This window comes from Hyperoodon ampullatus (genome assembly GCF_949752795.1).
Source record: "Hyperoodon ampullatus genome assembly, chromosome: 3".
NCBI lineage: Eukaryota > Metazoa > Chordata > Mammalia > Artiodactyla > Ziphiidae > Hyperoodon > Hyperoodon ampullatus.
Window position 1 is genome coordinate 10,766,297 of NC_136916.1, and position 15,216 is coordinate 10,781,512.

Here is a 15,216-nt window from a genome sequence, read left to right on the forward strand (position 1 = left end):
GCCAGGGAAGGGGGAAATATAAAAATGAAAATTAAATTAAATTAAAAACTTAAGAGAGGTCAAAGGAATATTGGGATCAACTCAAGCAGAACACAATTGAGAATAGTGTGAAGATCATGAAATCTTGAGGGAAACACACAAAACAAAATAGAAAAGGACCAAGATACACTAATGACTAGAAACACAGATACAGATGGAAAAGAAAATCCAATGTATACATAATTCAAGTTCCTGAAGAAGAAACAAAAAATTAAAGATATAATTTAAAACCATTCCAAGAATTAAAGTGGCCTTACATCTATATATTGAAAAGAAACACCATGATCCAAGAAAAAAAAATAACAGGATGATAAATGTCAAGGTAACTCCTAGTTTGATCATTTAATTGCAAGACTAAAAAACGACTTATTGGCATCAAGGCAGAAATATCAAGTCATCCATAGGAGGGAGAAATCAGGCTATTTCAAGATCTGGAAATAGTCAGACAAAAGACACAAATTCTGAGCAATAGGAAGTGTGTCTTGAATTTTTTATAAACAGGGAATTTATTCTTCATGTTTAAGGACAATGAGTGGAGATTCTCAAGCATGTAAGAACTCAACAACTATAGAACTCAATACTCCTGCATGAAAACCAAGGGACAAATCAAAATAAAGAACTGAGGATTGAAGAAGTCAGGTTACAAAGATTAGTGGAAGACATTAAATATAGACCTAAGGTTGAACAACTATGTGAATTATAGTTTCAAAATTACATATTATAAACATTAACAATTCAAAAATTATTAACTAACAAAACTCAAAGAGTGGGAGGATGGGGCAAAAGACACTGAGTTCAATTTCTTAGCTGTCAGCTGAATTCAAGTGATACTATCTAAAGGTGAAACACACAGCTAAGAAAAAAAAAAATTAACCCAATTTAACTTTAGAAAGATCTTTTAGAATTAATAATCCTTGTTGTGAAGATTCATTTATCTAAACATCAGTAGTAACTTGTTTCACCTCAGTTTTTTTAATTAAAATAATAAAGATTACAATTAAAATTTTGTTAAAAAAACATCAGAGTAATCTTGTCTGTATCTCAATTTCCACCATCCATCCATTTTCTATTTCAATTTACATACGTGCATATACAGATGTCTAAAATGATCAAGTGTATACAATGATTATTTCTGGATAATTACAACTTTTTGTTGATCTTTTACCTTTTCCTTGTATTTTTCCATTTTGTCCTAGTTTGTAAATAACAAATTATTATATTTCACAAAAACAACAAAGTATTTTTAAGAGGCATATAGTCGAATTGGTACTTATTTTAGTAAAGATGAAAACTGCTGTTTTTCACTGACAAACTAAGGGTCCAATTCTCAACTCTTTAAGGCTCGGTTTATTAAAAGTCTTTCAGCTAAAAGAAGATTATTAGTTACTTCCTGACACATGGCTGACCCAAGACTCTTCACCAAATACCCTAGAATACTCACACTGGATACCCTCCGTGCCTTTGCCTGTAGACAACCATTCCCCCTACCCATCAGGTCAGACTTCTGTCTGGAGGCTGGGAGGGGAGAGGAGCATAGGAACGAGGGGAGAAGTAGAACTGCACAGAACCCCAGGGCATTTACATCCATTCCTTCTACTCCTCTAAACTACACTAGAGAAGAGAGCAAAGTGACTTGGCATCACATGCTTCCAACTCCCCTGAAGAGGCGGTCTGGTTCTCTGACATCTTTTGATTTCAATATTTTGGCCAATATTCCTGAAATCCTCTAGCTGTTTGTGGATTAAGAGTCTTCTATCCCCACACGCTTTGAGCTATCTCAGCATGAAACAGCCATCCCCATGTTATTGTTTTCTCTGACAGCGTTGCTGTGCTCATGAGTCGTAACTTTCCTTCCGATTTCCTTTTTCTCTTTTGCTCTGGTACCAAGCCAAATGGATCTAAATGGCACTGAGTAAGATGTAGCCTAGATCAGTTTAAAGGATGGAATCTTAAGTCTTAAGGATAGAATCTTAGAGTTGAGGAGAAATCTCCTTACAAAATCTCCTAGGTAACTGAGGTTCGAGAAACACTGGCCTAGCTGTAACATTGGCCTAGCTGTAAAACTGGGAACTTTCTGCCCTACGTGTGTCACAATGGAAGTGAATCTGTCTCAGAACTGAATTGCTACCATTTCCTCCTAAAAAGCACCAGAGCTCCTTGGAGAAAAGGCTGATTCCAGGGCTGGGGTAGGGAAAGTACTTTCTGTTGCACTAGAAAGGAGGGAAGTGCTCAAAGAATGGCAAAACCATATCCAAAGAAGGCAGGAGCCAGCTTGAAGGGACTCTCACTGGCCAATTCTGGGTTAATTTGAGCATCAAAATAAAAAATAAGAGTAACGGATGAAAAACTTGGCTGCTTCAACTGTATTCTCACGGTCTGATTCTCACCCTCCCTCCCCACTTTCAACTCTCTCTCCTTTATTTCCTGCCCTTTAAGCTCTATGCGAGGAAGCAACATGCTCCCGGTGTTTTCTCTGCTTCTGGAGGCTGCACATGCTCTACGATGGAGTAAAAAAGTCCAAGTTTTAGTTTTAGGCTTTGGGGTGACCATAGAAAAAGCAGTCTCTTAACTGAGTGAGGTTCTGTGGCACTGAAACTAACCTGACATGGTCTAAGGGGATTGTTTATTAAGTTTGAAAGACACAATTTCTATTTTTGTAGGTAAAACAACTGAATATCAGAAACATCACGTGGCTCAACAGCTCGGTCCATCCGAGCTCACAGGAGTTTTACATCAAACTCCTTAGTGCCCAACCTAAAGCTACTTCAGATTGGTTCCCTGTTTTATCCTCTGTGCCTTTTACTTCCTTGGAGGCCTAAGGAGGAAAGGTGACTGAGGAAGGGCAAGAACACGAGCCTCCCTGATGACGCAGTTTAATGCCATCTGCATCTCACATCCATCCCCTCCATCAGAAGTACTGTCCTAGGGTGAAGAGAGTGCTGGACCAGGAAACCACAGACTGGAGTCTAGTCCTGGCTTTCTCATCACCTCGCCGAGGAAAGTTGGAGGAGCTGAAATTTCTCTCAGCCTCTCTTCCTGCATTTGCAAAACAGAGGTTGAATCAAGACTAAGTTATGTCTGATGTCCCTTCCAGTACTAATATTTTGCAGCTCTTTTTTTTTTTATAAGACTTGGGGTGGGCTGGGGTGGGGGGAACAACCTGAAAATAAGTACCATATTTATACATGTACTGGTGTGCTGTATAGAAAGGCACATCCATCAATCAAATAGATAACGAAGATTAAAGGGAAAAAACTTACTTTATTAGCTGAAACCGGTGGTTTGGTCAAGCCAGAAATAAACTTCTAGACTCCATATTACTTAATATGTTTTATTAATCCATAATATGTCATTTTATGTGATTTAGCAAGAAAAATATACTTTAGTTGATTTTTTTAAAGCTCTTTTTTCCTTTCTTTTATAAATTTTATGAAAGTTTTTTTAGGTGATTATGAGGACTAATCGTTTGTTCACAAATGTGTGGACTTCAAATCATGAGTCTCTTTTGAGAATCTGTAAGAAAATGTTTTAAAAGCTTCAGTTCTCTGCTACCCAATTATAACAATGCTAAATTTAGTCAGATTTTGGTTTGTCCTTATCTAGACAATGATGATAATCTCTAATTTGGACTTTCCAATATAAGCATTGTTATGAAATCGTCTGTAGTCTAAGATTGCTTAGAACAGGCAAAAATAACCTTAATTCTTGCAAATCTGTACAACAATATGCAGCATAAAAAGAAGAAAAGGCTCACTGCATAACCGTGAATCTCCTCAAAGCGTCCTTCCACAGAGTTACCCAGCCCGAAAAACAATTCTACTTTACTCAAGAACACTGTTTTAAAAAACTGCAACCCCAAGTAAAAATTTTATGAGCAATTCTGGTACAGGCCACACAAGGAACAGAGAAAGTAATAAGATATTAATATTTAACAGATAAATATAGGTCACATTTACACCATCAAATAATTAGATCATTTGGCTGTATTAGGTTTACTTAATCACCTTTATCACTTATTATAGAGGTCCTCCTTATAGCAAAAACTCTAGCCCAAAGTCATAAACTTCGCTCTGCAACACCCAAGGAAGCCAATAGGCTCTGGTCTAATGACCAGTTATTCTTCTTGTCAAGAATGCTCTATGCACATACACCCATGTGCATAAACATTCCCTATGCAGCCAAAGATTTTATTATCAATTTCTGAGACATCGTCTTCTATTCTCTCACCTAAAATAAAATTACTTCCCTTTCCATACTCAATCAATAATTTTTTAATGTCTTTTCTCCTCCTGTAACTTATGCTACATCCAAATCTTCAATAAATAACTTGGCCCTTTCTGCCATCAGAGCATGAACACTAACTTACTTAAAAACCAAGGTATGCAGCATGAGATTGACAGCTACACATTAATATTTCAAGCAGTTGCAGAAAGAATTTGTGCTATGAAAGATGAACTAGACAGCTAGTTAAACATGAAGTCAACACAATGAGGCATCCTAATGCTCCTGTTGGACAGAATTGGTTTGGTAAGTCTTCTTTTCTGTTTTTTTTCCTCCCAGGCACAATAGAATTGTCAAGCAGAAGTGTTGTCTTTTATTCTTTTTCAATTTCCATTTCTCTCTCCTCTTTTTCTTTGTACTTGATATCATCACAAGTATAGGTCCATTAGGTGGCTTTCAAGATTGGATTCCAGTCAATGAAAGGGTCTCTAACAGCTGCTTTGAACATTTAGCAGCCTAACATTTACTATTCTTTCGAACGTCCTTCTTTTCTAGAATACTTCTTCTGTTTAAGAAGCTTTAAAATTCTATAGCTTTTAGGCCATGCTCCTTATTAGGGCCACTTGATTTGAATAAGTAAAAAATAAACCCAAATTTGCTAACACCTAAAAATAACATTAAAAAGTGTTTTAATGCCTAGCTGTAGGCACTAAATAAAGTAGTATGAATAGGACTATCATTCTTGGTCTTCCACAATCAAGCAGATTCTTTGGAGGCTATTTCAATAGGACAATAGCCACTAGTTTAGGGTACAGTTCTAAATGCATCCAAATATAACCTCATTCATTCATTCACTGAGTATTTACTGTGCTTCAACTATGGTGACAGGTACTGGGCTAAGTGCTGCAGGGACAATAGTGAGCCACACAGAAACAGGCCATCGCTCTCACTGAACTAGAGTCTGTGTGGGAGAGTGACACTAACCAAATAATTGCACTTTTGAATGTATACTTAGAGATAGGTGTGGTTAAGAAAGGGATTCCATGAGAAGTTATTATAAGGAATTTGACTTAGTTGGCAGTCAAGGAAAGCTTTCCTGAAAAAGTGATATTTAAGTAGAAATCTAAAGGATGACTAGTTGTTAATAGGCAGAAGAATTGGTGAGATGGGAATGGGGGGAAAGAAGAGAGGAGGATTCTTCAAAACTGAAGGAAAAGCATGCAAAGAGGTCCTATGAGAAGAGGCACATTAGCTTCCTGTTGCTGCTGTAACATAGCACAAATTTAGTGGCTTAAAATAGCACAGATTTATTTTTTTGGGGGGGGGTTTGCGGTACGCGGGCCTCTCACTGTTTGTGGCCTCTCCCGTTGCGGAGCACAGGCTCCGGACACACAGGCTCAGCGGCCATGGCTCACGGGCCCAGCCACTCCGCGGCACATGGGATCCTCCCGGACCGGGGCACGAACCCGTGTCCCCTGCAATGGCAGGCGGACCCCCAACCACTGCGCCACCAGGGAAGCCCAGCACAGATTTATTAGCTTACAGTTCTGGAAGTAAGAAGTCCCAGATGGGTCTTATGGAACTAAAATCAAGGGGAGAGTCTGTTCCCTCGCCATTTCCAGCTCCTAGAGGCACCTGCATTCCTTGGCTTGTGGCCCCTTCCCCCATCTTCAAAGCCAGCAGTAGCCAGTCCAATATTTTTCATGATGCTGTCTCTTTGACTCTCTCTTTTCTGTTTCTCTTTTTCACTTAGGAAACTTGGGCCATTCAGATAATCCAGAATAATCTCCTTATTTTGAAGTCCTTAATTTAATCTCATCTGCCAAGTTCCCTTTTCCATATAAGGTAATGTATTCACAGGTTCCAGGAATTAGGACTGTGGACATCTCTGGGGAGCCATTATTATACCTACCATGAGAGAGATCCTGTTTCATTTAAAAACTGAAAGAAGGTCAGGGTAGGTAGATACAGAAAGTGAGGAGAAAAGTAGTATTGGATGAGGCTGGGGGGAAGGGGTGGGGTAAGGACCACACTTACATAACATCATAAACCATGTCAGGGTTTTGATCTTTATTCTAAGAACACTGAGAAGCTATAGAAGTGGTGAGAGGTTATATTTGATATTTTAAAATACCCCTCTGGCTACTGGGTAGAAAACATATTTTAAAATAGCAGAGATTCACGAAAAAGATGATGGCACAGCAAGAAAAGATAGTCAGATGATTAAGATTATTACTCAGATTACTGCAGTCATTTTAGGCTTTCACTTTGTAACTGGGTGATTCTATGACTTTGGTTAAATACCTGCCTGGTAGTTCAACCAGGAAGATTAAATGTTACAATGTACAACATGCCATTTATACAGGAACAGTACCAGGCATGATAAACAGTCTTTGTATTATTATATTGCTTCTATTATTAATTACTGTGTACAATTCTATGCTAGTAAATTAGAAAACTTAAGTAATATGGATAATTGTATGGAAAAATAAAAATGATTATACCTAAATACATTTCTATCTTAAGGAGAAATATAAAATGTAATTCAAGAAGTAGAAAACCCGGATAGATTAAGAACGCTTGTAAACAGTGAGTCAGGAAAGATGATCAGAAAATGAAGTAATGCAGGGTCAGGATCCAAATCATGTCGGGCCTTGAAGGCCATCCTAAGGACTTTGGCTTTTACTGTAAGTAAAATGAGAAACCTTTCAGAGTTTTGAGGAGAGGAATGCCATGGTCTAACTTTGGCATTCAAACTGGTTGATATTTTGAAGATAGACAGATCGCAGGGGGTAAGCATGGAAGAAGAGATGTGGCAATAACTCAGAAGACAGTGACTGTGGTTTAGGCCAGGGCAGTAACAGTGTACTGGTGGGGAGTGGCTGGATCTTTGCTATGTTTTGAATGGTTTTCTGATGGATGTGAGAGAAAGAGAGTTGTTAAGGATGACTCCCAGGTGTTGGGCCTGAGTAACCAGAAGGATGCAGTTGCCGTCAATGGAGACAGAGAGACGGGCTGACTTTGGGAGGTATCTCAGTTAGGAACATGACAGGGAATTCTACTGGACCTTCCAATGGAGTTGTCAGGTAAGCAGTTGAAAGTGAGTTTGGAGCTTGGGGGAAAAGTCTAGGCTGGAGATATAAACTTAGGAGTCATTGTCAATTCAACAACATTTAAAGCTTCTGAGGCTAGACGAGATCCCAAGGGAGAATGTAGACTAAGAAAAGCTACAAGGACTAGTCCTGAGACACTCAAGTAGTAAAAAGTGGGAAAGGAGATTAAGAATCAGCAACGAAGGCTGATATGGAGCAGTTAGTGAGGTAAGGGGAAACCCAAAAAGAATCTGGTGCGCTGGAAGGCCTACCTTTTCCTTCTCTATCTAACATCTTTTCACCTTTCAGATCTTGGTCAAGTGATATTTTATTCCCCAGACTTGGTTAGGTGTCTCTCCTAAGTGCCTCCAGAGCATCCTGCCCTTTTACTCTTCCTAACTTTTGTCACATTATATTATAATTACCTGTACTTCCTCATCTCCTCTTCTAAGCTGTAACCCTCTTGAGAAGAGAAAGCAAGTTTCTCTCACTTACAGAGTACTCCCAGGTTAGCAAAGTGCTTAACACACAAGAACTGCTGAATACAAGTGGTTGAATTGAATTAGTAGAATCAATACTTATCTTCTGGTTACAGATATGTAACTAGCGTGATAGGAAGGTCTGTTATGATTATGCACACCACTAGTACCACACACACATTTATTCTGCTTATTTGTCTACGTAACCATTTGGAAATTTTCAGCATTAACTACTTGGTGCGTCTCGTGGTTCTGATTCAGGTAGAGGGAGAAGAAGAAGGAAACCAGTGCTTATATGTACATACCAAGCATGCCTTCCATATGTGAGCTCACTTAAGCAGTTAACATTTCTCACAAATTTGGGAAGAAAAGAATAATTAGCTCCATTTTAGGAGAGGAAACCAAGGTTAGTTTAGAAATGCTAATCAACTTGTCTAAGGTCACCCAATAGGTAAGAGCCAGGATTTAAATATCTGTAAAGCCCTTGTTTATATATCTACCATATATCTACATCTACATTGTATACAATATAGATATAGGTATACAAACTTGCATACAGATATAGAAATATATATAAGCATATATGCATATAGTATACAGTATATATAACATAGTATACACATATAGAAAAATAAAATTGCTATTTTTTAAATGCAATTATAAAAATATGTTACTTACCGGAAAGTAGAGAAGCAGAGACCCAAAAAGGATTGTTTCCAACAGGATAAGGCCCGATGCCCTGATGCTCTAAAAACAACAACAAAAATTAAAATGTCAATGTAAATTGACATTTCTAGGCATGGAAGAATTTAAGCTCTTGTGACAATGCCTCAAGCAGAACAACATTCTTTGGTGGGGGGAAATAACAAGAAATTGCCTTATATTTCAGACAGGTGGACTTAACTGAAACATGCAATAAGACTGACTATAAAGGTGGTGGTAGACAATGATATTGCCAGTGGCTTCATGGAATTTTGTTGTCTAAAATTTGAATCACTGAACTGAGAACACTATTCAGAAGATCCTTCCAATCTAAGAAATTCACAGACACAGAAAGTCTTGCCTGTATTGCTGAAACATCAGCCACAAATGCATTTCTTTTTTTTTTCAAAAAGGATATTCTTTTAATTTGATTTTTTAATTGAAGTATAGGTGATTTACAATATTGTTAGTTTCAAGTGTACAACAAAGTGATTCACTTACATATATTTTCAGATTTTCCATTACAGGTTATTACAAGATAGTAACTATAGTTCCCTGTGTTACACAGTAAATCATTGTTGCTTATCTATTTTATGTATAGTAGTATGTACCTGTTAACGCCATACTCCTAACTTATCTCTCCCCCTTCCTCCCTTTCCCCCTTTGGTAACCGTACGTTTGTTTTCTATCTGTGAGTTTGTTTTGTATATAGACTCATTTGTATTATTTTTTAGATTCCACATATAAGTAATATCATATATTTGTCTTTCTATGACTTACACCACTTAGTATATTCTCTAGGTCCATCCATGTTGCTGCAAATGGCAACATTTCATTCTTTTTAATGGTTGAGTAATATTCCATTGTATATTTACTACATCTTCTTAAACCAATTGTCTGTTGATGGGCACTTGGGTTGTTTCCATGTCTTGGCTATTGTAAATAGTGCTCCTATAAACACTGGGGTGCATATATCTTTTTGAATTAGTTTCTTTTCTGGATACATGCCCAGGAGTGGGATTGCTAGACCATGTGGTAGCTCTATTTTTAGTTTAAGGAACCTTGATACTGTTTTCCATAGTGGCTGCATCAATTTATATTCCCACCAACAGTGTAGCAAGATTCCCTTTTCTCCACACCCTCTCCAGCATTTGTTCCTTGTAGACTTTCTGATGATGGCCATTCTGACTAGTGTGAGGTGAGACTTCCACAAATGCATTTTTGAATGCTATCCCTAAGCCATTTCACAAATACCTGAGCAATGGTTTCAGTGGATAAAACAAAAATAGGTACAAGGTTTTAGCATCTCAGTGGTACATCTTGCACCATGTCAAAACATCGTTCCCAAAACTCATTAACAGAGCTTCACTATTTAAATAACATAAATCACATTTAAAAACAGAGGTATCTCACTTTATGAAATGCCTAAATTATTAACTCAAAATTCAAAAGAATAAGTTGATTTTTAAATAAGCTTCCTGATTATTTAAAGTTTGCTAAGCATAAATATATTCAATAATCTTAAGATATTTTGTTAGACTCAAAACAGTATTCTCTTCCCAAAGCAAAATGCTTAGAGCTGTGACAAGAAATGAAAGACCAAACTATCAATCTTATTTAGAATAATAAATTTTGCTTTGATGAGTTCAAATATCACTATAGAGTAAACATATTGGTTAAGAATACAAACACAAAAACAGGTCGTTCTAGAACACCAGTGTTTTCACTCAATGCAACGTAAAATGTAAACACAAATTACACCTGGTGTAAATATGATATCTTAACAGGGAAATACTTTTAAGTAGTTCAATTAATTTTGCAACCACAAAAAGACAGTGAAATGCTAAACCACAAGTCCATTACATTAAAAACAAAAAAAGTGTCAGATAACTGGACAGCCAGGGAAAGAAAATTCTAATTCCTCTTGAAAACACTGGGAGGACATTGCTAGACACAGAGGAATACTTTGTGTAATCCCTCAAAACAACTCAGTGTCTTCATTAATCTAAGAATTTGGGAACAGAGAAACAAGTTTAGTCAGTGAACAGACTTGATTATTCGAGTGGCTTCTCCCTTTTGGTCATTATTTTAGCTAGCAGATGCTCTTAGTGAAAAGAAAACTTCTATCAGCAAGACTTTAAATGGGTTTTGGCTGGCAGAATTTCCAACACGGCAAATTACATTCATACCTAATTATGAATACTCCATAGTTTAGTTTTTAAACTTTCTCCAAAATGACACTAATTTAGAGTGAATCCAAAATATAATGCAAGACTGCCTATAAAAAAAAGTCTATGCAATATTGTTTGAAAACAAGGGATATAAAAAGAAGCTGCAAGACTTAATGGAAAAGACAGACTTTGCAGTTAACGTCATCTCAGTTTGAATTATGAAACAACCACTTTAGTTAGGTGACCTTGAACTTCAATGGCCTCACCTGTAAAATGGGTATCCTCATCTTTGCCTTATTAAACCTGACATCTTTGATAAAATATAAAGTATATAGAAATGGCTGGCATCTTGCCTGATATGTAATAAGTAGGCATGCATTCCTTAAGGTAGAAAACAGCAGCAGGATCATGAATTTGAAAACCACAGAGGTATATGTAAGTAGCTGTGAACATTTTTTTTAAAGTTTGGGGTCCAAAATGACCCCAGAGGAGCAAAAGCCTGGTGGTAGGGAACACAGAAGTTCTTTGTTTAGGGACACTGGGCTCTTAACTATGTTACAACCATCACTACCACATAAAAATAGTTGCAGTGGTACATGCTGTTACATATTCTCAGAGCAAATAATCTGTCTCCTTTTCATTTGGACATGCCGAACTCTTCATACCTCATTGCCCTCCTCCTGGTTGAGTAGAGGAGCCCCATGATTTCAAATTATAAACTGGAACTCCGACACATGGTTCCATAATCAAATGTAAGCCCTGTTCAAAATGTGTGCTTTTTCTTTCAAAATATGCTTGGGCTGAGTTGGCTCATGGCCTCACAGAATGAGCAGGTACCTAATAGGTGGGACTTCAGGGACAAAGAAGAAATCTCATGCTCCCTAAAACATTTCCGCACTGTCTTACTGGTACTGGAAGTTCTTTTAACTGGAACAAAGCGTTCTATTTTGTGCTTGGTGCTAACAATTAATATACGTGTTGTAAGTAATACACTGACTTACGTTCAAAGTGAAGGATAGGAATCTTTTCCTTAAGGTCTAAGTGATAGGATGAGCAAGGAGAGAAGAGGGACTGAAAAATAAAGATGGACGAAAAAGATAATGCACAAAATAATAGAGGCCAAGAAAAAAATTTCATCCCCTTCACAGTTTTGCCTGAGATAGAAATGGTAGTATGGAACTCTTTTTAACCAGAGCTGCTAACTGGAAAACGCTTGAAAAACTTTCTTGAAAAATGATCAACAATACAAAGTATGGTACTATTTATATAAAACACATACATACAAAGCAACACCATATGTTTTCTGTGTGTGTGTGTGTGTGTGTGTATGTGTGTGTGTGTGTGTATAAAATCCAGGTCTGGAGGATATATACCAAACTGATAACAATGTATTTTATTTCCTGGAGAAGTAGACTTGAGGATAGATCAACTTATCTGGAAATACTTTACTTTCTTTGGAGATGTAGTCATATACTGCTGTGTAACATACATTTTAATAATTAAATAAATAAAATTAAAGAAAAATCGTCTAAGATGTGTCAACTCAACTATTAGAAAATTCCACCATTAGGTATCACAATATGCAAAGAATTCTAAACAAAGCCCTTCCTAACTAATACCTACTTAATAAATTTTATTCAGTACTGACAACATGCATAAAATGATCCAACAATGTATGTATGACACTTATAGGTGAATATAAACCTGGGGGAGCCACTGACCCTAATTCTCTGGCTTAGACTCCATACAGCCTAATAAACATCATTCCAGAGTTTACAAAAGAGGAGAGTAGATTCTACCTCACTCCACCCCACCCCGCTTTCCCCAGTTCTTAAACTTTCAGAACTGACTGACGAGGATTTACAGCAGCCAGATATCAAACCTGGAGACAAAAAAGAAGGGCTAATCTTACTACACCAATTTTATAAAATTATGTCAAAGTCAATATCTAAATTCCATAATCTCCAGATGTAAAGTACAGAGGCATAAGATGCAGCACAGCTTGTCACAGAATTTGCCTAGGATTTGCCTAGGAAGTAAGCACCCAGAGGAAGCTAACTTACTGGAATTAATAAGACGATAAGAATGCTAAAGTCTGAAATTCTAAAAATAATTAAAATAGTTTGTCATTATTTCCTTGATCCTATAGGGACTAACTACTTCATTTATATTTTTTAAACATTTTTCACCACTGGGGAAATTAATGTATATCTTGCTAAAACAGTGTAGCTATTTTTGAACACAGCTGATATCTTCAGCCTTGCAGCAATTAAAGTTTCTTTCTATTACAAAAGGAACCTCTGAAGCTGAAGACATTTTTATACAGCTGGATCTCAGCATGTACGATGCAAACATAAGAAAGCAAGAGAATTAGATTCTGAAAAGAATGAACTAGCATAGGTTTGGATGATAAACCAGGACTCTAACTCTACATCATTTACAAAAAGAATTTGCCGTTCTGGCAGAACATTCTCACGAGCTGCACTTTTTCTTTTAATTCTTCTATTTCTGTAGAGAAAACCATGGACAGGGAGATTACAAATGAAACCCGACAACCACCTGATGAAATAATTACACAACAGTATATTGGAGGCAAGATGTCCTGAAAAGAATCCTGACATTGAGAGGTAAGAGGATACTATTTTCAATAATTTTATTTACAATTATATAAAGGGATGAGAACAGACTCATCCAGTTTGACAGACTACATGAAATCAGTTTGTCTTGAGAAGATCTGTGATGAAACACTGAAAAACCAATCAGATTTAGAAAAATGTGTCAAGGAACAATTGCTCAAAATGTGGTTAGTTAAAAATCAATAACAGGTTTTTAGAAGAATTCTCAGCAGTAAAAAAGGTATAAAAAAGCAGAATATGGTCAGGATAGAGATTCCCAAAGTGAAGTATAAATAACTCAGAGAATTATAAATTTGTGGAATGAACACATGGGCTTTGTATGCAGATAGTTCAGAATCTCAGCATTGGCAGCTCACTAGCAGTGTGACCCTGGGCAAGTTGCTTGACCTTCTGAGCTTCACGTTCTTCATTTATAAAATGGATGTAATAATGCCCATCATGAAGTACTGCTGTAAAGATTAGTAATCATGCTGCCCGGCACAGAGCAGGATCTCAGTCAATGGACATGGACAATCTTTCATGGGCAGATAGATGAGGTGGTGCCAGATCTAAGCTCACTCAGCCAACGAGTAACAGAACAAGGTCCCATCATCCACCGCTGCTGGTCCCAAGTCAGGGTGATTTCCTCTGTACATCTAATCTGTCCCTCAGTCACCTTCTTACCCAAAGGAAGAGAACTGAATGTAATACTACAATAAAAAAAATATGTAGCATTATTAGAGTATTTAAAAATAAACTACAACTAAGGAATTTGGTTCAGATATTAGTTTTTAAAGTTGCTAGTCAATGTAGGGCTTCCCTGGTGGCGCTGTGGTTAAGAATTTGCCTGCCAGTGCAGAGGACACGGGTTCGAGCCCTGGTCCGGGAAAATCCCACATGCCGCAGAGCAACGAAGCCCACGCGCCTAGAGCCCGTGCTCTGCAACAAGAGAAGCCACCGCAATGAGAAGCCTGTGCACCGCAACAAAGAGCAGCCGCCGCAAGCTGTAACTAGAGAAAGCCCACGCGTGGCAACAAAGACCCAACTCAGCCAAAAATAAATAAAATAATTAATTAATTAATTTTTAAAAAAGTTGCTAGTTGATTTAAAATTCCTGACAGTTTTATGTAAAACATTGAAACAAATTGTCACGTGGCCTTAATTAGGAATCCTTTTATATTTCTAAGACTTCATAAGAAAGCTCATTTTTGTATGATATGGTAAGTTGCAATGGTGTTGTTTAAGACCTTTTAGAAAAATAAGCTTATCCAAAAATAAAATTCAGAGTAACGTATACATAGTTTCATATTCTTTAAAACAGTATAGCACACTAAGAAAAAAGTCAATGACATTTTATATATGTGAAATAAAAAACAACCAGTCATTCATTGTTAGTTATGGTTCACCATGCATTGCTGGGCAGAAACGTCTCCTGGTTGCTTTGCAGGATTTCGTGAGATGCTTGCCTTGTTCCTCCTTTGCTTTGTTTCAGATGATGTGGACACCTAGAAGTGTCTCATCTTTTAGGAGTTCAGTGCCTGATTTTATAACGCAAAGTGGTTGACTCTCACTGCCGTTGCAGAGATGCAGAATAACTAGGCTGCATGAGAAGGAACGTTTTGGATCACCTTTACTCAGCCAGGGCCACCCGTCTGTGCTTATGACCAAAGCAACTTAAATGCCAAAGCACTTCCTATTAGACTTTGGCATTCCCGCACTCAGCCTCCCCAGCAAGATGCCGCTGGAATGCATTCCCAAAATGCAGACGATTATGTCCTGATTTGTCCTCATTTTTCCCACAGCTTCTTCGCAAAAAAAGCTGCTACTTCTCTATAATCTATTTGCAACCTCCTATTCCCTTTTTTCAATACTAATAAATAGAGTAATTCATACTTCA

General features: G+C 37.3%; 1 protein-coding gene across 1 annotated transcript in view; it reads right to left on the minus strand.

Annotated features, from left to right (window-relative positions):
- The window catches only part of GPR158 (G protein-coupled receptor 158), a gene marked incomplete at both ends in the record, with an annotated part of 307,652 nt that overhangs the window by 90,914 nt on the left and 201,522 nt on the right, over nucleotides 1-15,216 (minus strand). Inside the window, one exon of the mRNA XM_079701301.1 lies at nucleotides 8,510-8,578. Within this exon, the coding sequence (XP_079557427.1) occupies nucleotides 8,510-8,578 (69 nt within the window). The remainder of the gene's footprint in view (nucleotides 1-8,509; nucleotides 8,579-15,216) is intronic.